This window comes from Paramacrobiotus metropolitanus, unplaced genomic scaffold, assembly GCF_019649055.1.
Source record: "Paramacrobiotus metropolitanus isolate TYO unplaced genomic scaffold, Prichtersi_v1.0 Parri_scaffold0000047, whole genome shotgun sequence".
NCBI classification, from domain to species: domain Eukaryota; kingdom Metazoa; phylum Tardigrada; class Eutardigrada; order Parachela; family Macrobiotidae; genus Paramacrobiotus; species Paramacrobiotus metropolitanus.
Window position 1 is genome coordinate 55,937 of NW_026570267.1, and position 23,929 is coordinate 79,865.

General features: G+C 44.0%; 1 protein-coding gene across 1 annotated transcript in view; it reads left to right on the plus strand.

Moving 5' to 3' along the window:
* LOC129591553 (uncharacterized) overlaps positions 1 to 23,929 on the plus strand; it is a 56,549-nt gene that overhangs the window by 6,630 nt on the left and 25,990 nt on the right. The window contains 18 exon segments of the mRNA XM_055487235.1: positions 14,109 to 14,210; positions 14,359 to 14,457; positions 14,997 to 15,128; positions 15,255 to 15,506; positions 16,374 to 16,574; positions 16,682 to 16,780; positions 17,018 to 17,137; positions 17,195 to 17,569; positions 18,208 to 18,603; positions 19,117 to 19,314; positions 19,489 to 19,587; positions 19,663 to 19,761; positions 19,908 to 20,006; positions 20,108 to 20,291; positions 20,930 to 21,267; positions 21,338 to 22,379; positions 22,423 to 22,890; positions 22,985 to 23,928. Of these exon segments, the coding sequence (XP_055343210.1) occupies positions 14,109 to 14,210; positions 14,359 to 14,457; positions 14,997 to 15,128; positions 15,255 to 15,506; positions 16,374 to 16,574; positions 16,682 to 16,780; positions 17,018 to 17,137; positions 17,195 to 17,569; positions 18,208 to 18,603; positions 19,117 to 19,314; positions 19,489 to 19,587; positions 19,663 to 19,761; positions 19,908 to 20,006; positions 20,108 to 20,291; positions 20,930 to 21,267; positions 21,338 to 22,379; positions 22,423 to 22,890; positions 22,985 to 23,928 (5,247 nt within the window).

Below are 23,929 nucleotides of genomic sequence, written 5' to 3' on the forward strand. Positions count from 1 at the left end.
TACAGTAGCATTTGGGATGCAGTATTAGCTAATACATATTGGCGTTGTAATTCAACCGCGCATTTTCCTTAAAAGTTAATATCACTAAATTTACTACACAAACCAAGTCACGGCAGCCAGTCGTTTACTTTGGTTATTTTAAAATTTTTGGTCAGTCATATATTTTGACGATTAATAGATAAATTACTAATATTTTCACCGTATTAACAATCGAAATTGCGCAGCGTTCTACTGGTTTTGATCGAGAAAAACTAGTACAAGTGTGGAAATTTATATACTTTTCAGACCCAAGATTTTGGGTGCAATTAAATGAAGGTACAAAGAAAGAATTACCGCACAGTGCGTGTGCTGGCTTCAGTATACAGAATTTGAGATACGTGCCGTGTGTGAAAAGCGCGGGAATTACGTTGTTTCGCTTACTTGCAGCCCGTACGGAGTTTAAGTTGAATGGGCGCTTCATGTATTTTGCCATATTACTAAAAATAATTTGTTCGCGATTTTTTCTAATCATATTGTTTGTATCGTGGTAATAAGGCTTATGGCCCACAGCACAGAAGTCTGCATTGATTGTTTTGCAAAGTATAGATGGATCTGTATAAAAACGCAGCACATAAACAAATAAACCGTTCACCAAAAAACCCGTGCTAGAAAATTTTGAAAATATCAGCCAAAAATTATATAAATTCACCAGTCTCTGGAAGGGTGTCATATAAGTAACATAAATAAATACAGCATGTCACCCGCTCAGCACCAGCGTATCGTGCATCAGCGCTATCCAACAGCTCGATAAGCTTCCATATCATACTGAATCTGGATCCAGGTACTTGCCACAGCTGCGAATGGCGTAATGTGTGTGTACATAGAACGTCAATGTCCCGTCGATTTTTACCGCCGACTGCCGGGGATCAAGTCAGGGATGCCTACTATAATCATACAATTACGTTTGTATCCCGGCTCGAACTCTGCTCCATTTACCACCTGTACGCATGCCGGCTTAGAATGCCGTGGAAAATCTGCGTACCTAGTTTTCGATCTGGGAAAAGCTCGCTTTTTGAGTTGTGTAAAACGAGCACTCATCTCTTCCCCGATACTGTATGCAGGGAGCATACTTAACTGAATACAATACATATCGCCATACATAACTTTATTTCAATATATTCATCCCCATGCACATTACATACGATCGGCAACAATAAAATCGTAATGTATAGAGCATAATTTCTTGGATGTGTGCCAGTTATACTTCCGCCGGATTTTGGGAATAAATATCCGATGCCCTGGTTGGGTTCGGGTTGAAAACTGACGAAGCACCAATCGTTATATGTATGTGATATATGTATATACTTTTGTTCCATATCAGGGAGCTATAAAGAAACTGGGAAACATTAATAGGGAAATTTCTGGTATATTCACGACGAATGCCGGCATTTATGTGTGCAAGTTGATGGTGTAGTTTCTTTGTGTGATTGCATGTCGTCTATATTGACGGCGCGGTATAAAGGGCTGCGATTAAGTGCGGTGTTATGCCGGGACCATCACACATGGTTCGTTGAGAAGCGTTAAATGTTGGTTGTCTTGCGGGCCTATGCTGGTCCGACGCGCACCGCCGTGCCTCGTACACTGTACAGTGTACACACATACACCGCGCATATATACAGCGCCTGCGCTCTTCCATCTTACGCTGCTGTTGAGCGGGGCGCGGATTTCTCTGTGATGAACGCGCGTTTTATCTTGACTTATTCTTTTGTGCTCAGCTAGTATTCCGGACCATATCACCAGCTGACAAGTGTACGCTGTGCATAAGACACAACCGATTGTGCTGATCCGTGTTCTTCGTGACATTACTTTCCCGAATAATAACAGCCGCGACGATTATTTGGTCTTACCATCTCCTACATGTAACCATGCTACATCCTCCAGCCTAGCTTCGTCGCGGCTGGAGGCGCATAGGGCAAGTCCACAAGTGGTTTTGCACTTCCTCTCCAAGTCCATCGTGTCCCTGTGATTTGTTTTCCAATTAAGGGAAGAAACTGTGTGTGCAGTTGTATACAGCTGTTTTTTCTGCAACGCCTGTCCAGTTCCAGAGATTGCCTCTTTTAAGTTTGTTTGCATTTTTGGAGAAAGTTTAATATAACGCATATATTTAGCAGTTATACACACATTAAGCGCGCGCGCCTTTATTGTCTTCACTCGGAAATGCACAATTATGGACCAAAGATTGCCGTGCCGATTGTCCATAACCATCCAATCTCACACTAACCGCCGCTGTACGGGGTGTTTCTTGGAAAAAGAGATTGTGCTAAAGTCTCGCACTTTAGCCTGATTTTCCTTATCCGGAAACATGGGGGGATCCCTGAGAAAACTGCACTCCGTAAGTCTCCCGCGCATTCGCTTCCGACATCATCCCAGGATGTGCGGTATCATACGCGTATCATGCTCGCTGTAATTATATTTGCAGCACATAAGACGGCTATCGCAGATGTGATCAAGAGGCGGCTATTGCGTAATGTTTTGCTGCTTGCCCTGTATTGCTGCTTCTGCTGCTTCTGAGTTCTTATCGCGGTGGGATTTGCAAATCGGCAGTATCACGCAGTCGAGTGTGCTCCCATGTGGGATGTGCGCAACCTTTAATTTTCCTCCCTCAGTCTGTGCATGCGCCGATATCCAGATCAATTGTACGCTCGTCATGTTTATATATATACATCGCTACGGTGACCATTGTGCTCACTTCCGCACGAACATGTAGACGCAGCACTACATGTTATGGGCACTTCGTCGTGCGCATTTTAATCTTATGGCATGTAAATAATAAATCATCCCTGCGTCCAGTGTTTTTCCACTGGCGCATCTTTTTACGCTTGGCTGGGCTCAGGCTGGAATAATTATCCAGGGAGATGATAAGCGACGCATGCGCACTGCTGCTGCAGCCGGTAATGTGGGAGCATCGCTTGATTGAGTTATTTCGATCATTTTCAATATTGTCGGTCGGCAGTGCGCGGTTAGGAAATGCCCGAGAGCCGGGATGCTGCCCACGAGCATCAACGGCAGAATGGCTATGATTGTGTATAATTTCCGGTAAAAAAATTGGCTAGATTGCCGCGCTCTGTCCTCATGTATTGTTGATAATGATGCTGCTGCTAATGTGCCGATGTACTTGTCCCCATTTTAAAGTTGGACTGCAACGGCGATCAATCCGTACCGGTGGCTGTTGGAAGCCTTATCCAGAAAAACGGGCAAAAATATGCCTACCTGCTGGCACGCAAGGCTGGCTTGGAAGAAATCAATAGTGTAAATATAAATCATTGTGAATTTATTGCTTCGAGGGGTTGCTAAAGCCGACTACGTGTAGTCGCGGGGCTGGCTCGGCGCGCATATGTTTCCCAAGAGTTATGTGTGTGTGAGCGTGTGTTGCGTAAGAATGCGGCGTCTCCCCCTGCTTTTTCTCGAGGGTCGCACACACTGCTTATATACTTCTACCCATGCTCGATGCTGGAATTTTTCACATCAAATCTTAATAGTCAAATAAACACACCACGACTTACCACATCTTGAAGCCGGACTGAATGGGTTTTTGTTGCTTGTAGAAAATTTCTTTGCTGCGTTTGTCACTCTCACTCTCTCTGTCACTTATGTCCATAAAGTGAATCGATTCGCACTAGCGCATTTGCGTAACAGATTCGAATTGAAATGATTGTGAAATGACTATTATTTTATTGAATAACCGGTACAGAGCAAAAAAGTGCCTATCCATCCGGCACTTAATAACATGCGATCCGTCTGAGAAAATAGCCACTTTTAACCAAAGCTACGTCGCGGTGCCGTTTTAACGGGTTTTGTTCATGTGGTGCCGTTACTGATACACTGGCCAGTTTGTTGGTGGATGTTGGTGTATAAAACATTTTACTCTGAGGAAAAATCATTGTCTCTTTATTGCGTAACGGACAATAAAGGCGCGTCGACGTTTAACACAATTTTCCGCGTCGATTGATCGCGCGGCAGATGATACTCCGCTAAAATGCAAGTGCGCAAGTTGGCCTAGCGCCGGTTTTATACAGGATTAATTTCAGCATGGTCACTTTACTGTTAAGGTGGCAAGCGAAAGAAACGTGCTTATTTGCTTTGATCCGAAGCAACAATTAGTGTTTAGCGACGTTGTTAAAAATGTGCGTGCATTAATTGCGACAACTCAACCGGATAGAATGACTGCATAAATAGTGAAAATTGTGCACCTATGCGCACCAGTTCACAGCTTTAGGCGGGTTGATGTGACCATGTTTATGTACAAGAACCGCTCATTACGGTAGCACTACGTATAATTTCATTCAATAAGTCAGAAAATTTCATTCAGCATTATACAAATCGATTAATAAAAGCGTGTACGCTGATTACGGGGTCCTCGATCGCCTTTCCCAAAAACGGCTTTAAAGTTACGCTTCTGTAATTGACGCAGCGCGGTTTTATAAGTAGCAGTTCACACAGATATACCGGTATTGCAACATTTAGGCTGATTTAGCATGTAGAAAAAGCCTTTGTACACACTGATACGCAGCTCTTGAGATGCACAACAACGGGCGTAATGCCAGGATTTTTTGTGTCAGCGGAATGTTTTCTTAACTTGCTCTCCCTTAAAATTCTCCCTGTTATCCTTTTTGAAGAATGACAGTCGGGGACGGATGTTTCAGGGCCGGGAGAGGTCAGACGGAGATCCCGTTTGAATATCAATCCTACTCAGCAGAGAGCTGAGCCGGTCTGACTAGTATATAACTCCCCATATTCCGCCCGCGCGCTGCAGTATCGATTATCCAGTCGAACGTGCTGCAAAGTGTTTTCATAGGGATGCGGCTTATAGGGAATCTCTCTTTTCGTACGAAACTGCGTGAGATTCTGCCATGCGCGCCCATATGTGAGTGCCCACATGCACTATTCGTCCGCGTCCAAAGTGGCCAGCTTACCGAATGAATCCTTTTGATGAATGTATGCACCGGTCGGTCTGTTTGTATGTGTATATGTGCATCCATATTACACAGCATCCAGGCGTACGCTGCTGCTGTATAAAGCGGATGATGCGCAACCACTCCGGTGCTCCCTTCTAATGTTCATCTCTTCAGTTCCGCTACCATGAAGCTAATCGTACTCATCACGCTCGGTGTATGTAATGATCCCGCGATTTGGCATAGATAGACGGTATCGATCACCGAACTGGTCGAATAAGGTTGCTAATGTCGTGACTCCATATGCACATTACGAGTGCCAGAGTCGCACAGCTAGTTCCCCTTGTTTCAGCCCCGTGAACTGTATTTTCCCCAATCATTGCATATATTTTTACGAATTATTAATACACGGGTTGTCGATGCGCGGGTGACAACTTTGCAACGTGACAAAATGCTGTGAGACCATGTGTTTCCGCTTGGCTACGGTGCAGTAGCGCACGCCCGAGCAGTACCCGTCGGAAATGTTTTTAATTTGGCTCCCATGACGCTTCTGATAGAATCTTGAAAATCCATCATGCCGGAGCCGACCAGTGCTGTTACACCGGTAGTCAATGTCCAGACACAGGTATCGTACGTACGATGTGCTGAATAGGTGCAACCAATCAGGTGATTGTGATATCCAGGCCCAATTAGTCGCTGCTTCGAATCATTAGGGTCGTGTAGCTATGGCAGTGTCCTGTACATGTACAAACTTCGGAGTCAGTCGCTCGAAATCCTTCGTTTTCACAGAATGCAAACGTAAGATAAAAAACTTAATAAATTGGAAATTGTAGAAACATTGCTTATTGCAGATGCAGTTTGTTTCAAAATATTTTTTGCTTCCGTGCGCGGTTTCCTTTTTAACTTCCGTCGAACTTAGCGCAGGCTTAAATACATTTCACGACAATCAGATGGAAAATACTATAAATTCTTTTATAATTTTAACTAATATGTAAATGCTGCAGCCGATACTCGACTGCTTTTTTCAAAAAATGGAATTTTCATTGGGGTGCAGTAGCAATATGGTTTGAATGGGAGAATCGGCATGACTCCTAGAAATTTATCCAATTCGGAATGTTCATTCACCGTCAACTGTGCATGCATACGGCGGCGGTGACATATATTTTCTGCCACGGTCATTTACCACGCAGGAGGCACGCTTGACAGGTTCCCAAGTGGTAGTTTACATTGTTTAATTTAGACGCGTATTATTATTGTTCCGAAGATGTAAACCGCAGTTGATTTAACCTTAAACGCCAACGGCTATTCATGTCCGTTGATCTGCTGGGAAGCGTCGACATCTTTCATTGCCGTTTGACCACAAGACACACTATAGGGCAGACTACGCGCGCTTGACTGATAGAATCGTAATGACATAAAACTTATTTTCCACAACACTTAAAGACCATTAATATTCCTGCAAATCTCTAAGGCTTTCTTGTGTAAGCGGTTACGGCAAAGGACTTCCGTTCCGCTGTAAGGGGGACCTTGCAAACTTAATAGTAATCATGGCAGCCAGTGCCAGCGCGCTGGGAGTGTGGGTTCGTCTATTTTACGGGCGTAAAATCAGGAAATAGATCGATTTTCCATTGTAAAACAACTGACACAGACGTATGATGGCGCGCCGGAGCTGCAGTTTCCTACGATGTGTATGTGTATGTGGCTGTGTGCATCGATCAGGGAGTTGCCAATATGCATTCGCTGTTCCGACACATCGCTTCCTGTATCGAAAACTACACAATCGGCCTGCGCCCCATATAGTGAGCAGAAGTTATGTAATGCCTGCATCGGGATGGCACTATTCTGCTGGGATGGTGGCGTTTTTTTATTCTCAAGGCTTAATTAAATTTTGCGGTTTTGAATACGGAGAAAGCATACTGTGAGTGTGGTCCATGTATAGGCTCGCTGCAGATCTATCATAAAAAAACCTATGCCATCAGATCGCATTTTCTGCAGAAATGCCAGCATCTGTTCTTCAATTATTGTAAAAATTTATATGCAGAACAAATGACGTGGAAATAATTGGACCAAAAAGTGCACTAAAATGATAGTGTTAATTTTTTATAAAGAATAAAAACCGATCCAGTGCATATGTTTCCTAAAATATTCGTATTTTTTTATACAAATGAGAGTTTGTTGTCAGTTTTTTCAAATATTATACTAAGTCCGTATTCACGTTTCAGTATTCTACTGAAAATTTTTACCGTAACGAAAATCGCGAAAACCTACTTCATCTACTGAATTCAACTACACGATCGTAACGGTGATTTTCCAAAGACAATTCCACAATCTTAATGCTATGCTTATGTACTCCGTTCAAACATAACATTCTAAAATGAAGCTGACCGAGTCAGTTGTTCCGAATTTCCGCTGGGCACATATTTTTGCCGTAATAGACAACTGACCAGCTTAGTCCTGCCTTTTCGGTTCCAAAAAGATTATTGGAGATTAATTTGTACAGAGGCTTCCAACATGGGAAAACATCATTTTGAGTGGTCGAAAAGCTACGAGGATTTAGTTACAACTTGAATCGTCAACTGCCAAAAGCGACATCCTGACCTCAAAGTAGGCCAGTATTAAATGGCTATGGATCAGAAGGATCATCATTATCAGATCTTTAAGAGAAATTCTGAATGAGAGATGTTTCAATACCAAACAACTAATGAATCTGTTGATGACAGACGTGAACACTGGTATTCAGTTTTAAAAAGCACCATTGTATTATAACAGTGCTAAAGGGCGCGGCTTGATGTTAACATGCGTTTTGTACGGTTTGTACATGCGTACAGACGGTACAGTTACTTATTCGGAAAAGCATTCAGATAAATCATAAGTACAACTGCAAAAGATTTGTTTGCATTACTTACTAGAGTAGTCAGTGGTCAGTTGGTTTTATATTACCGTATTTAACATATACGGAACGGCTTCTCTGATTCAGATCATGACGATTAAGCACCAATAACAACCATAATTAATTGAAAAAGCATGATTATCTTATAGGCCGGCAAAAATAATTTCCACCATAGCGAAGCTGTTATCAAGACATTTATCAAACGATTAAAGAGTACTGGTTGATTTATGGCTATCACAAACGAAGTGATGAAAATTATTAATCGTGCAGCATAGAAATCTGAATTAACACTATATATGCACAGCATTCCAGCAAAATATCCTGGTGGATTTCTGGAAGTGAAATGCAAGAAACCTTATTGTTAGTACTTCAACTCGTACAACGGATTCGTGGTTTATTAAAATTTCTTTCAAATGTAGATTAAAATTATGGGTTTAAATAAAATAGGTAATAAATTTTGATAAGCGGAAATTCTGAGATCTATTGGAGTGCAACTAAATAAACTGATTATTAGCGTGTGCGGTGCCGCATTGTCGTCCGTCCCGGTGTTGATACATAACATAAGTACGAGTACATGCATGCAGCTGTTGGAACGATTATCCACCACACCAACGTTAACACCCGCTGAGGAATTTTCTTTAAACCTATAATTATCCGTGCATATAATGTGTACTTTTACTGATGCGCATTTCCTGGCTCCATCTGGTGCTACATTCGACAATGCGGCGAACCTGTTTGTTATACGAAAACCGTTGTTCCGCGAAGGAATGCAGAGAACTGAGTGGTGACGAACTAGCCTTCACATGTGCAAACCTCGTAAAAATTATCGGACCCTGGTGAACACACACCGCAACAGCTTTTGTCTGGCCGAGCGACATTTGTAATAATAGACGCGTAATAAAAGTTTACGAGTAAGAAACATGCAGAAATAATTCTGCGCACTGTTTTATGAGATTTCTGCAGCGAACAAGTTAGTAGAAGACCATGATATATACGCATGCGTGTTTGCACGTACAAAGGGCTACCTAAATAGGTAGAATAGCTTTCTATGGGTTGTGTGGAGTCACTTGCGAGAACAGAATAAACATACCGTGCCCACATGTTATCATTAAAAAAAGTTACGAGTACATACTACAGATTTGCCCGCGCTTTGAAAAAAAGTTTCCGCTTCTGTTTGCAGTACAGAAGGACACACTGAAAGGCACCGAGAGCTTCTACGGTATCTTATACTGCTGTAGATGGATGCCGGTTATACTAATACCGGTATATACGTGAAAAAGACTGTACCAAAAGAGAAAATTTCGAAATAATTATGGAATGTTTATTTCAACAAATCTTTTTTTGGTAGTGACATTAATTAATATGAAAACATTTCCTAATGTAAAAAGTTATTATTATTCAAATATTGATTTTGATTGTTAAGCAGGCAGTACGAAATGAAGCCGCGGCTGCTATTCGTCTGTGTTGATTATTTTGGCCGAATGCGCATAGCGCCATTCGGCACTGGCACCGGGAAGCAAAACTGTGCACACCAAATATAAGCTAATGTGACAGATGTTCCATATATTCTATGTTTGAAAAAATAATTCATTAAAAATGTTCATGGTTAAAAAACCGTTCATCAGGCAAAGTGTGTTGATCTCCATATCCGGTGAAGTGAATGAAGGAGTTTTCAATAAAATATCACGAAGCAGCTGCTATGGGAAAATGGATTATTTTTCATACAATATCTCTGCAGAATTATTTATTCAAGGCCGCCCAGGACAGTGCAGCGCCACAATCTGCAATACGCGGGAGTACATGCAGACATGCTTTATATGTAACATGTCGTATAGATAAAACCGTTCCGCATGGTTAATTCCCTGTAAACAGTCGTCCGAGTCATCGCCGTCAGCATCGCGTGCGCAAGCAGTTTTTCCACTTGCCGCCGTGGGTGAGTATTGGTGGGTGCCCCATGTTAAGGATCTTTACAAAGTAAACCAACTCAGACAGCCGATTGACTAGAAATGTGGTGAATAATACAGTACGGCAGCGGCGCTCGCCATTCCAAACGCAAGCCGGCGCTGCAATATTGCACGGCTGTGATGGTGTGTAATGTGTATATGTGTACTGTGTAGATGACAACAGCATCGCCCTTATACATACACCCAGTGCGGACGCTGTAGTTATTTCCGTTCGCGTTACAAGTCAGGAAGGCCAAGTTCTTGGCAAATACTTCTTCCTATTTTTGCATGCAGCGTAGCCATCACAGAAAAATCATCTACCGGTGAAATATCATTCGACAGTGTGAATCGATAGTGCGGATTATTATCGTGTGACTTATTCAGCAAAATTAAATCGCATCGGAACTAACACATATATATACATCCTCCTATTTCCATCCGCCCAGCGCCGCATATAAGACCGCCATGGGTATTGTTGAGGAGGGTGAAGACACTGTAACATATGTTAGACCGGCGGTCTCTGACCATCCGCCAACAACGGCTGTTGAGACGAATCGGGCAATTCTCGTAAGTGTTACCGGTTGTATACCTAGCATTCAGCTCTTTTGTGTGGCAATTGCTTTTTGAAAAAAAGGTTGTTAGATTAACGAGAGAGGGAGAGAGACGGAAAACAGGTATTCGAAAAATTTCCGTTTGTGTGCCCCAGTCTTGTAGTGCTAAATTGAATAAGAACGCACTGCACTCGTATATGTCATCCCAAGCCGAAAAGTTTAGTGTGTTTGCCTTTTCCGCCAAGTTGTACGGAGCGACGACTATGCACATCCAAAAACTGTACCGAATGTAAATAGGTCAAGATAAGTTTCATAACCAACCAGCGCCACAGCCTATCCAAACCGGGACCATATGCCTCATTTGAAATATATTTTTCAAGTTGGATGGGGGTGCTGATCAATATAATGTGATAAGTGCCGTTTGAACAATTCTTTTAACAACCGAATCCTTACGAGCATGTTACACACATCATTAGCAGATGGAAAACATTTTTGCTTATGTTTCCCTTAGTCAGCCTCTTAAGTATTACGCATATACAGTGTGTGTGTCGCCGGTCTATGACTTATCAAGCCAGCAAGTGTAGGGTGTTTATTTAAATAGGTTTGTTGTGAAGAAAACTCTCGAGTTGTCCTCATGCAAATTCAGCATCTGTCATGGCATTTTTGATAGGAAGTTTATTGTGAAAGGTTCGCCCCAAGAGACGTATCGGTGAAAATCGTTTCGTGTCGGATAGAAGGAGGGATGGCGTGCTTAGACAAACACTATTAGAAAAAACCACAGTTATGCCAATGCGGCGCCCTTTTTCCTATCCGGACTATAAAATGTAGAGTGTCTATCATGTGCCGGCATTTATTAAGCATACTGACGCTGTGTGCTTCCGGTTATATTGCAGTCCTACTCGGCTCGTTCGTTCGATTTGCAGAATATCAGAATCTAAGCAGCATTATTATAACCGCTTTATGTAACTACTCATATGTATGATATATGACGGCATAACAGAACCATCCATGAATAGAATTTATCCAGATTACGTAAACGTGCGTAGTTCTACATCGGCTCTGCGCAATCGCATAATTATATCCACATTTTTGCTGAAATATGTTTTTACATGGGTGCAATTGCATTAGATGAGGGCCATCCAGCTTTTTTCTGTGCCGCGATTTGTTTGATTAAAGCGAGTGTTTGGTTTTGTGTCTGCGCTTAATTTACCATGATTTTACTTGGCCGGATCGCGTCTGTCATTTCATTATGGTATTATATAATCGATAATACGCTACTAACTGAATGCCGCTAGCGCAGCTGCAATCTTTTACCCACCAGACTGGTAATTTGGTGGGTGCCTAAAAAATTACACTGCTTTATGGTTTGTTTAATCTTGCGCTGAAGACGTCGAGTGATGTGCAGGCATGGGACGGGAGAAACCGGCAGTGGCTTAGAAACTGTCTACATTTCCCCACTGCAGACCGGTGTTCCCAATGTGCAGGGATCACTGTAGAGAATATACTCCGACGGCATATACGCATTGAGAAAAATATCCAATGCAGTCCCGTTGACGCGCTGGCTTGTCCCGGTTTTGATGTACAATTGCACCCGGGAGCGCTGGTACTGCCGCTATATCGCGTCGACATTTATCGAGCTGCTGGCTGTGTGTATGCGTAGTTTGCCAGCATTTGTCTGGAGATTGGGGGGCTGCAGCTGGAAGCGTATAGCTGCACACTGCCAGAGACGATTGAGTTAAAGCAGGAAACACATTGAATTTCAAAAGCGGGAGTTCCTGCGCGTTATATATACAATTGTATATCTATGTTGCCGCACATACAACCACGTCAGTCGTCGCATGTTTAATTGCCAGATCGATAGGGACATTGAATTCGGCAGTCTCCACGATATATCTTGTATGTAGCACACCCTGTGCGCCGAGAAATGGCCAAATTAAGCTGTCCACGACAGTGAGCCTGCATTATATTTTGTGGTGTACACACGGAAAAAGCAATATTTACTTTTCCAATATCTTTACAGTTTGGTGAAGAAGAGAAACGATAAGGGGCTTGGCAATGGTGTATTTACCAGAAAAACTGATAAGATGAATTGCAATTGAGTGATGGTGTGTATTCGCCGCGCACTGTGATTTTTCTCCCACGTATATCAAAAGACTTGTGATCTTGGTGCACTTCTAGCAGTGCAGAATTGAATTTGCTCGGTAGTCGCACAATGTTTTCCATTTGGGTAGATGTACTGTATCGTATGTATAATTAGAAAAAACTCGCTTGCGGTAAACTTTTGGAGTTGCAAATGTTGCTTGACCGGTCTAGAACAATTCTGTCTGAGAAAGCCTTTTCAGTATGTTGATGCATTTCTGGCTTTGCGAATGGTATCAAATTACCTTGTCTGTATTGTCATATAGGTAAAATTTGCTCAGATAAGTAAGGTAGCCGATCACTTAAATTGTAGATTTGCTACTGCGCGGCTTTACAGAAATAAAACAGCAAATTTAACGTGCGTTCAATACAAACCAGGCAACCGTAGTATTTTCTGATACACATACATACAAATAACGAATGCAGAACACATGAATATAATATTGCGCAAAATTGTTATCAATCTAAATATTTCTATCCATATTTGTGGTCATATTGTATCCCAGAAAACAAATAGTTATCTCACTATAGGATTTATTACTGGTGTGTTTGGTATATAATTCCGAATCGCATTTTTCCATGCAAAGCATCTGGTGCAGTCACGTTCTGGTCGAATTACTGTACAGAATAGAATGTAATGGATTTCTTACAACTGTAAACAGCGGTGCGAAGTTATCCTCTGAGATTCCTTACGTAAAATTGAATGATTGGAATTCATAAACCGCATGCTTGTTTACAGCGTCTTTGTGTGCTGTGCAATCATGCTTGAGATGTGGATTACATATGTGCGAACACTGGTGCGCGGTAACAAAGTGCATGAATTAAGGCGCACAAAACGTGAATTTCTAATCAGATAAATTTTATGAAAACTATTCAATTTTTTTTAAAATTAGCTAAAAATAACTTTTTGCGTGAAGATCCAGTTTACATACAAACTTTTATTATATTTTGTACAGGTAAATTAGTGATTTTGGGAAAATACCTTGCTTACATTGTACAACTTACGATGTCTTCTGCCAAACATAAGCGATAGCATAATATTATCGCACAGTGGAAGTTTTCTTTTCACAGCTTAGCGATGGTCAACCTGTTAAACACCGGTGTCACGTAGTAAATTTTCCGAACGATTTAATCACCGTACGCGCTTATAGAACTGTGAGTTGAATCGGCGACTAAGACATCAGTTATCAGTGAGTGTATGATTTTCCGACGTTATGGACTTAATAATCACCGTTCGTCCGACGGCACTCTTATAATTGATTTTTAAACTGACATATTTTCCAAGTGGTTTTGAATTAGTTTGGAAGTAGGATGGTCGGTTTTGCGGTTTTGATTTACCCAACTGACCAGATCATATGTCGTCGGTCTTAGACCTTAATCGTCGCTGACTTTTAATGCGCTTGTGGCGGGTACATGTGAACCACCCAATGCGCGCATCTCTTCAACCGGTCATTTGTGGTGCCATTATTTACATGAAACCTAATCGTTCAAAAATTTACCCCAAATGGTAAAAAAATCATAGCGTATAGTACACGTCATAAAGGCATAAACTGCCGGCTTGTAGTAGTAACATGGCGGAATTGTAAACAGAAGCGTACTCAAAAATTGGTTCAGATAAAATTTGATTGACAGTATTGTTTTGTATTTTTGGCAGACGGAAGGGAATGCCAGTTTTCTTCGGGCAGCCCGTGCCGGCAATATCGAGAAGGTGCAGGAATATCTACGGCAGGGTACCGACATCAACACCGCCAACGCAGTAAGAATGATATATGTGTTGCCGCGTGCTCTTCTGTGCTCGTCCCTATATACACGTTACGGAGATGTTGGATTCTGGGCGCATGATGCAGTGCTCGTGATGATGAAACTCTTGCTGATCAATTTACGATCCACTATGGTATTTGTAGAATGGTCTCAATGCGCTCCATCTTGCATCAAAAGAAGGCCATGTCGAGCTTGTCAGACTCCTGCTGAAGCACGGTGCCTCCGTTGATGCAGCCACTAAAGTAAGTTGCTTCCGGTCTCCCCACCAGTGCAGCGGGATTATTCGGCATGCACAGAGGAAATCACCAACGGATAAATATGTACCACTCAGTCTAGACTACACAATACAAAAACACTGCGTAAAATACTAGTACTGCGCCAGTTTATGCCGCAGTGGTCCATGTGCGTGATGTTGCGATCCCCACGCCAAAACTTAGATCTGTTTATGTACACTTCGTTATATAATTTCTAATTATGATAATTATTTTGAGGCTATGATCTTTGTTGCGATCTGTCATCATTTCAAATTTTTCAATTAGATTTTGTCGCTGTAAAATATTCGAGTCGGCAAATACGCAGTCTGTAAATAATCACTGGGATGAAATTTTTTTTCATAGTGTTTAATTTTACTAATCTACGGAACAACTTGCAAAATAGAATAATACTCGTACATGTAAAAATAGTAAAGCGATGTGAAAGATTTCAAAAAATAAGCAAGATATTATTATTATTATTTTACTGATACCAAAATCTTGTTATAAATTGAAATAATATTTTGCAGAAGGGGAATACCGCGCTGCATATTGCATGCTTGGCTGGACAATACGAGATCGTTCGTATTCTGATCGAACATGGTGCCGCCGTCAACGTGCAATCGCAGAACGGTTTTACACCTCTTTATATGGCCGCACAGGTACGGGACATGGAATACATTAGAGGATCTGTTGTGGAGTTCAATATGCTGCACTTCAGCACTCTTATACCATATGCCGGTTAGCAAATATATAGTGGTGTGAATTGTGAAATGTTGCCTACACAGGAGAACCACTTCGATATTGTTAAACACCTGCTCGAGAACAACGCCAACCAGAGTCTGGCCACCGAAGACGGCTTTACACCCTTGGCAGTGGCCCTCCAACAAGGCCATGATAAGGTGGTTAGCATCCTCTTGGAAAACGATACACGCAGCAAGGTCCGCTTGCCAGCACTCCATATCGCCGCCAAGAAGGATGACGTGAAAGCCGCTACACTACTCTTAGACGCCGATCCCAACGCCGATGTCACATCAAAGGTAACACAGTCATAATGCCGGTTATTTGCACAGTATTTGCGTTTTACTGCTGGGGTACCGCTGTTGCATCGTGGTCGAGCTGACAGAGCGGAAATGCCATAGACGGATGATTTCAAAAGGAGCTATTATATAAAATCTTAGGTGCATTAATCGATTTTTCACAATTTAGGCCAAAACTGCCCCGCAAAACGGTGATGGCGCGTAAACCGGTTATTTGATTCACACTAGCAAAGCATAAGAAATCCATTTCCGTTGAGAAGATGAATAGTGTACACTGTACATACTATCCCAGCACCAAGTGAACTGTACCTATTAAAACTGCTTGAAAATTCAGGCGCTAGGATAATAAAAATAAACAAAATTATATACGGAAAAGAAGGCTTGATTGTGAAGGAAAAAGATTTACTATTCCTTGAACATAGCGAAAAAGTTTAATACTTTAAATCAAACTACTTTTAACAAACTACTTTTTTCTACATATGGAAATATGGGCATCCGTTTTCACAGGCTTTAGAATTATTGCACTAAACAACAACGTACTGCTGCGTAGCGTATTGTCAGATGATTATTAATATTGTTGTAAAGCGGTAAATTAGCACCTAAAGTTTGCATAATCTGCATAAAATCATTAATCTGCACGCGATGATTTGTTAATGCGATGCATGCATTCGCATCCATCTGTCTTGTATTTAATTGCAAATTATCCTAGTATTATTTGCGCGCAACGATGGTGGATATGGGAAACAGCATGCAGCAAACCCTTATCGCGCTGGAATTTGCTAAATATTCATGCGCTGGATATAAGCTCAGACGCTGTTTTGGCTTTAAAAATAAAATTTAATTCTAATATGTATATTTTCGTTTTAGAGCGGATTCACTCCTCTGCACATCGCCGCTCACTACGGGAATGCAAACATTGCTAATTTGCTACTGGATAAAAAAGCCGATGTGAATTACGCGGCTAGTAAACACATGATTACGCCGTTGCATGTGGCTGCCAAATGGGGACGACCAGCCATGGTGCAGCTGCTGCTGGATCGCGGAGCGCAAATTGATGCAAAAACCAGAGTAAGAGCTACCATACGTATGCACCACGCGGATCTGGATTTAGCTTGTTGTTGTGTGCGGCACATTTTTCCATGTCAAAGGTTAACGAGTTTCATCTTGTCCACTAGGACGGATTGACGCCCCTGCACTGCGGTGCACGCAGCGGTCATGATCGTGTAGTGGATATTCTCCTACAGAAAGGATCACCCAATAATCCCAAAACCAAGGTGACAAAAGCAGGCTTTATTTTGCACCGGTATTTTCTATCACCGGCAGATGTAGATGCCCTTTCATTTGCTGAATTATGTATAACGTATCTCTATATATGTGGATACATGTTATATACGAGTATTTGCGGTCGCGCTTAATTAATATTCTGTAAACATAATCACATTTGCGCCGGACATTTAGATATGTATCGTTGTGTGCATCTGGTCATTGAATACCAATCTTCCGCCTTGTAGAATGGACTGGCTCCACTGCACATGGCCGCCCAGGGCGACCACGTGGACAGCGCCCGCGCCCTGTTATACTACAAAGCCCCGGTGGACGATGTCACTGTGGATTACTTAACACCACTTCATGTACGTCACCGGCAACAATGGTCATTCCCGCAACAATACAATGTATTGTATTTCTAGGTCGCAGCTCACTGTGGGCATGTGCGCGTGGCCAAACTTCTCCTTGATCGCCGCGCTGACCCCAACGCACGCGCACTCAACGGCTTCACCCCGCTGCACATCGCCTGCAAGAAGAACCGTATTAAAGTCGTGGAACTGCTCCTCAAGCACAACGCCTCCATTGAGTACACCACCGAGTCGGGATTAACGCCGCTGCACGTGGCCAGCTTTATGGGCTGTATGAACATTGTGCTGTATCTGATCCAGCACGGCAGTAATCCCGATGTGACCACCGTACGCGGTGAGACGCCGCTGCATCTGGCCGTGCGATCCAATCAGACCGATATTATCCGCATTCTACTGCGTAATGGAGCGAAAGTGGACGCACGGGCCCGGGTAAGACGCAATGGGCTCAATGGGCGAGCAATTAGTCAATATTGGATTATGTGTAATTAACAAATACGGCGTAATTGGTGTGCTTCCCATTCACCGGAAACAAATGGGCTCATTTATGCCAACTGCTGATGATTAGCTCCTTCCGCCTAGCGTCACATTAATCACATAGAAAACTATACATAATTATTATTAACAAGTACAAGTGGTGGAAGTATAATTAATTTTTAAAAATAATGTTTTCGATAATTAAAACGTTTGGAAAATCTATTAACAGTGATCTTTAAATCTAATTGGATATGCTGCTGTCTAATAAGTTTTCACATTAACCGCGATAATTTCTGTTATTGCACATCGTTTTGAATATTTGCAAGAATTTGAAAACACGCAAATAAGAAGGCATCTCGTTAGCGAACTAAAGAATGTTTGTCTGCACGCTGGTCGAACTTTATATACCAGGGGAACACTATGTTTGCCTGTCTTCGATTGAATTAATGGTCAAACTTGATGATATCTTATTACCAGGCCAAAATTTTATTACACGCATTACCCCAAGCTGCACATCTGACTGTCAGCGGCCATGAATGGCACGCATTATATATATGCAGTTTGACTAATGATGTTGGGAATTTGTCTAACAGGAAAATCAAACACCCCTGCACATCGCTGTCCGGCTGGGCCACATGGACAACATGGCCCTGCTGCTGCAGCACGGCGCCGTGGTGGACACCCAGACCAAGGATCTGTACACGCCCCTGCACATTGCCGCTAAGGAAGGTCAGGAGGAGTGCGCGGCGGCGCTCATCGAGCAGGGTGCCAACATCAATGCCGTGACACGCAAGGGGTTCACGCCTTTACATCTGGCAGCCAAATACGGGCATATTGGCGTGGTACGTCTCCTCCTGGACAAAGGGTCACCGGTGGATTCGCCTGGGAAGAACGGTGTTACGCCGCTGCATGTGGCTGCTCACTATGATAACGTACAAGTGGCGCATCTGCTGCTGCAACGTGGAGCATCGCCGTTGGCGACGGCCAAGGTAGGCTTAGCTTTTTTTGACCGCATTCAAGAAACAAATAAGTGAAGCACTTTATTTTGTCGCTGGCTAAGAATTATAACCAAGTGATGCAGCTATGTATAGCTAGATTAAGTTGCACTTTCATAACTTTATGCCGTGAAGTAACCATTAATTTTGTACAATTGTAATGTCAATCAAGGGGCGCGAGTAAGCTCATTAAATGGGTGGATAAAGTGTCAAGTGGAAGTCAAAGTTAATGGCTCTTTTGTGCTAAAAAGCATACCTGAATTTTTTTGTTAGTGATGACTTTAATGCTTCAGATATTTTGATCCCATATACGTTAAAAGCAAAACAACTCGAATTTTCGAAATACCACCAACGTGAACTGCTAAACAGCAAAACCAAGAAGTGTACAAATAAGTAATACTAATAAAAAGAAGCCGCTCCGCCAAAAGCAAAGATAGCCGGATAAATTATGTATAAAGATGATAACAAAATTAAATAACAATAATACGAGTTCTATTTGCATTACAGAATGGATATACACCACTGCATATCTCGGCGAAAAAGAATCAACTGGACATTGCCCACAATCTGCTGAAATTCAAATCGGATCCCAATGCGGAATCGAAGGCTGGCTTTACACCGGTTCATCTGGCCGCCCAGGAAGGTCATGCTGAAATGCTACAGCTGTTGTTGGCCAACGGTGGCGCTGTCAACCAACGTGCTAAGGTAACCGCACTGCAGCGAAAGAATGCCAAAATTGCTAATTTGCATTGGAGAAATTAACAATCAGCAGTTTTCTTGTATCAATGAGTTGGCACAGGCCATAGGATTGTCAAATCTTGTTAAAAGCAAGTGGATTATGCAATAGAGTGGTGAACATAAAGCCTTTTATTATTGTAGAATGGCCTCACACCGATGCATTTGGCGGCCCAGGAAGACCACGTCCCCGTGGCGGAAGTGCTGGTCCAGCACGGCGCAGAGATTAATCCCGAAACAAAGGTAAGGAATTTATCTGGCAAATCGTGAAAAGAACCATACGATCAATATTACATAACGGCGTTTGTACTCTTGCAGGCCGGATACACTCCACTCCATGTGGCCAGCCATTTTGGTCAACTGAATATGGTGCGCTACCTGCTGGACCAAGGTGCTGACGTTAACGTAAAAACATCGGTAAGTGGGAGTTTCCAAACTGTATGTGTTTGTAATCTTATTACATACCCGTAAAATTTAACGACGGCGACATCAGCATTCTTATGTACACCACCCGGCGTCTGGCACACCATTAACTTGGGAAAACATTGCCATTTTTATTGTAGTACGGCTATACACCGCTCCATCAAGCCGCACAACAAGGACACACCCAGGTCATCAATGTGCTGCTTCAGCACCAAGCACAGCCCAATGAAATCAACAACGTACGTCCACGTCGGTTGTCTACCATTTTTGCATGGGTTCTTGTTTTGCCGGCTGTACTGGAATGGTCGATTAAAAATGTTTTATTGATTTTTCACTGCAGCAAGGACAAACTGCGTTATCTATCGCTGAGAAGCTTGGCTATGTGTCGGTAGTGGAGACGCTGAAAGTCGTCACGGAGACCATTGTCACCACAACCACCACCACGGTAACGGAGGAGAAGTTTAAGGTGTTGGCCCCGGAGACCATGCAGGAGGCGTTTATTAGTGATAGTGAGGATGAAGCAGGTATGGGATTATGGTTCTTTTGTGTTGGCCGTTGGCGTGGTGCTTTTGTTTGGTGTGCTGTGCTTTTGGCGGAAACGGTTTTGTTCGAGAACGTTATTTGATTTACACAATATATTGATCAGCTTTTACCGGCACGTAAGATTTTCCCGACATTTTCGACCCATCCATCCATGACATGATTGTATGTTTAATTCCGTTACTCGATTTCATTTGTAAGCCCTTGGTACACAGTGCCGCTTAAATTTGATCCTTTAAGACAAGCAACTCGCATATCCGTCACAATCAATTTGGCGCTAGACAAAACCGTTTCCCGTATTTCTCGGTTACGTAATCTCCCAATGGTGTCAGTGGCAAAGCGTATATGTGTGTGTATGTCGATCGTGTTCTTGTCCCGTATGGTGGTGTCCTTTGTACCCGTAACATGACTCCAGCGCTCGGCTCTGTTGGTGATGGGCACACACAATTTTTCCAACTCCCGCAACAAACCTGCTTACTACATCTAACCGCATCGGCAGCGCGCGCGCCGCATTTGCAAACAATAACGGTGAGGGGCTTCTCCGGCGTCATGAAAAACTCATGCAACTCCCTTTCTCTGCTCTCTGCCTGATGCATCAACCCATACACCCTCTTTATAACAGACCGCCATCTGGATGAAGAGGAAGAGACCATCGAGCGGCACGGTGATGCGTCCGTGTCACCGCCCCGCAGTCGCAGTTCATCACGGCACCGGTCACGGCCACCGCCCACCACTGTTCATGTGGAAGAGCATGTATACGTGCGCGATGTGCCCAGTGATGACGACGACACTGAGCGTGCGACACGCCGCCGCGTCCATGAAACAACCGAAAATCTCCCACCGTCGACGTCAGTGCGCGAGACACGCCGTGATAAAAAGGTCACCAAGGATATCAAGCGGTCAAGAAGTCCGGATTATCATAAGGAATTTTTGTACGAAGGCTCCGGGTTTACCGGCCACCCATGCCATACATGAGCAAGGTTTCCATGATCATGCCGGTCTACCGACATCCCAACCGCTGCACGATCAGAGCGATGAACAGTACATGGAAACCGTTATTCGGCATGAGGGATTACGCGAGCGTCCCAATAGTGATTATCGGCAGTACGAGACAACCGTTACCGAGACTGAGCACATAACGTCGTCGGCCATTCCCCGCGCCCACGTCCCGGATGTGGTGGTGCTGAACGAGCGGCATGAGACCCGGGCGGCGTCCGTATCGCCCACGCACATTCCGTTACGCGTTGATTCTCCCGGTGAAATTGTCGTGGAATACGATCGGAATGTGCCGCAAGGGGATATTGTTGAACGGTATAAACTGGTCAGCCCGCCGCCCATCGAAGAACCGGTAGAAAAGCACAAAAAACGCAAGTGGTTCTCATTCGGTAGCGGTGATAAAGACAAACCGGCTTCGGAAAAGAAAGACAAAAAGAAGAACAAGAAAGATAAAGAAGCGGAAAAACTGGAAGAAAAATCCAAGACACTGGAACGGAATGTGCGGTATGAGCAGCCGAATCGTGAGGAAGAAGTACTGCGACAAGCGGCTTTCGACCGGGAAGGGACACCACGCAACCGGACCAGAGAGATCTTGGACGAAGCCATTCAGGAGGCGACACTGGAGGCCGATCGACGAGGCCGGGGCATGTCAACGCCGAAGCCGCATGATGACACCATTGTCCATGTCTCCGAAAGTTCCGCACATCGAATGGTTCCGGATGCGTCTGGGAGACCACTCCCGGGACAGCAGACGGTGGAGGTTATCCGGGAAGGAGTTCACTCGACCCAAGTCAGGGATGATAACCTCCCGACTGACCGCGACGAACATTTCATTGAGAAATCGGCAACTTGGCTGCATGCACACCGCAATAAAAAACCGGAAGATGTGGAACATCTGGAAGAATCTCATGTTCGCACGGAATCACCGGCTCCGGTGCGTGGTGGGGATGGCGACAATTTCAATGAACGACCCGAGACATGGCTGCATGCACATCGCGCTAAAAAACCGGAGGAAGTCGAGCGCCTGGAAGAAAATCGCATACGCACCGAGTCGCCGCAACCGGAAATTATCGAACGTTACCGCCTGGTCGTGCCGCGAGAGAGTTCACCTTTGCCCAGTCCCAAAGAGAGCAAAAAGCCCAAGAAAGGATAAGTCCAAAGAAAGACCGCCCAAGGGTGTTCAAGTAACCACGGAGGTTGGCGCCGAGTCACTGGCCGAGACCAGTGGTGTACGCGTGACAAAGTCTCCGCAAGTCGGCACCACCACGGGAGAGCATTTGGTGGAAACGACGGAGACCATCGAAGGGCGGCCGACCAGGATAACTAAACACTGGTCGGGACACAAGGAAATTCTGGAAAATTTTGACAAAGATAGTGAAGGGCGTAGCTCGCGTGATGTGACAGTGGCGCGACCGATGCATATACGCGAGCATGATCACAGTGTGGAACGGTTACAAGAGGATGTGTACGAGACCACCATCGATGACGGCAACACCAGCAAAAAATCCAAAACCAAATCCAAGTCCAAGGAAAAAACTTCCAAAGTAAAGGGTGACTCCAAAGTCTCACTGAGTCAGAGTACGAAAGGTCAGTAACACCTGACTCGGAGAAACTGAAGACGAAAATACGGGAAACGCCCCACGGAACGCATGACAGTGCCGATCGAGAAATTGTCGATGAGGCGGTCATGTCTACCACTATTGCTGGTGGAAAGCGGTCACCGCGATTCCCGTGACAAACGCCCGCATGGACCGTACGAGGGGACAGAGCGCGAATACATGGATGAATCGGTCGTATCTTCAGGAACACCAAAAAACAGTGGGCGACCGACCGCGTGCGCCTTACGACGGCGCTGAGCGGGAATATGTGGATGAATCGGTCACGTCGTCAAGTACTCCGAAAAAAATCCGCGAACGCCCGCTGCACGAACCGTACGACGGTGCCGAGCGTGAATATGTGGGCGAAACGGTCGTGACCTCGGGTTCGCCGAAAAGGATACGTGAACGACCGCACGGACCCCATGATGGCGCGGAACGTGAATACGTCGACGAAGCGGTCACGTCTTCGGGTACACCGAAAAAAGTCCGCGAGCGACCGTTGGGTGCGTATGATAATGCCGGTCGGGAGATTCTCGATGAAGCGGTTTTGGTCACCACCGGTCCCGGTGCCACGAAGCCTCCGAAACCCAAAGATAGAACGATTGAATCGCTTCGTGAGGCAACCCACGATTCGTCTGGGGAGAATACACCGCGCAAGCAGAAGAAACAGCTCTGGTTTGCTGGCGACACGCGCCGCTCAGCATCGACGTCTTCCACGTCATCATCATCCAGCGAATCATCCACTTCCAGCTCATCGGAGTCCGAAGTGTTGGATGCAGATGGTAAATTGAAACGCAAATCACCATCACGGTCGCCGGTTAAGAAAATCAGGAAGCCGAAGAAGGAGAAAATTGCATACGAAGCCGTTCCAACGGACGAGCAGTTGGTGGAAGGAGTGGTTGTCACAAAGTCGGAAAAGGTCAAAAAGCCAAAAGACAAAAGTCATAAAAAGACAAAAGCCACAAGAAAGACAAACATAAGCATGGCGTTATCAAAACGACGCCGTTCGACGATGAAGGTCGCGAAAA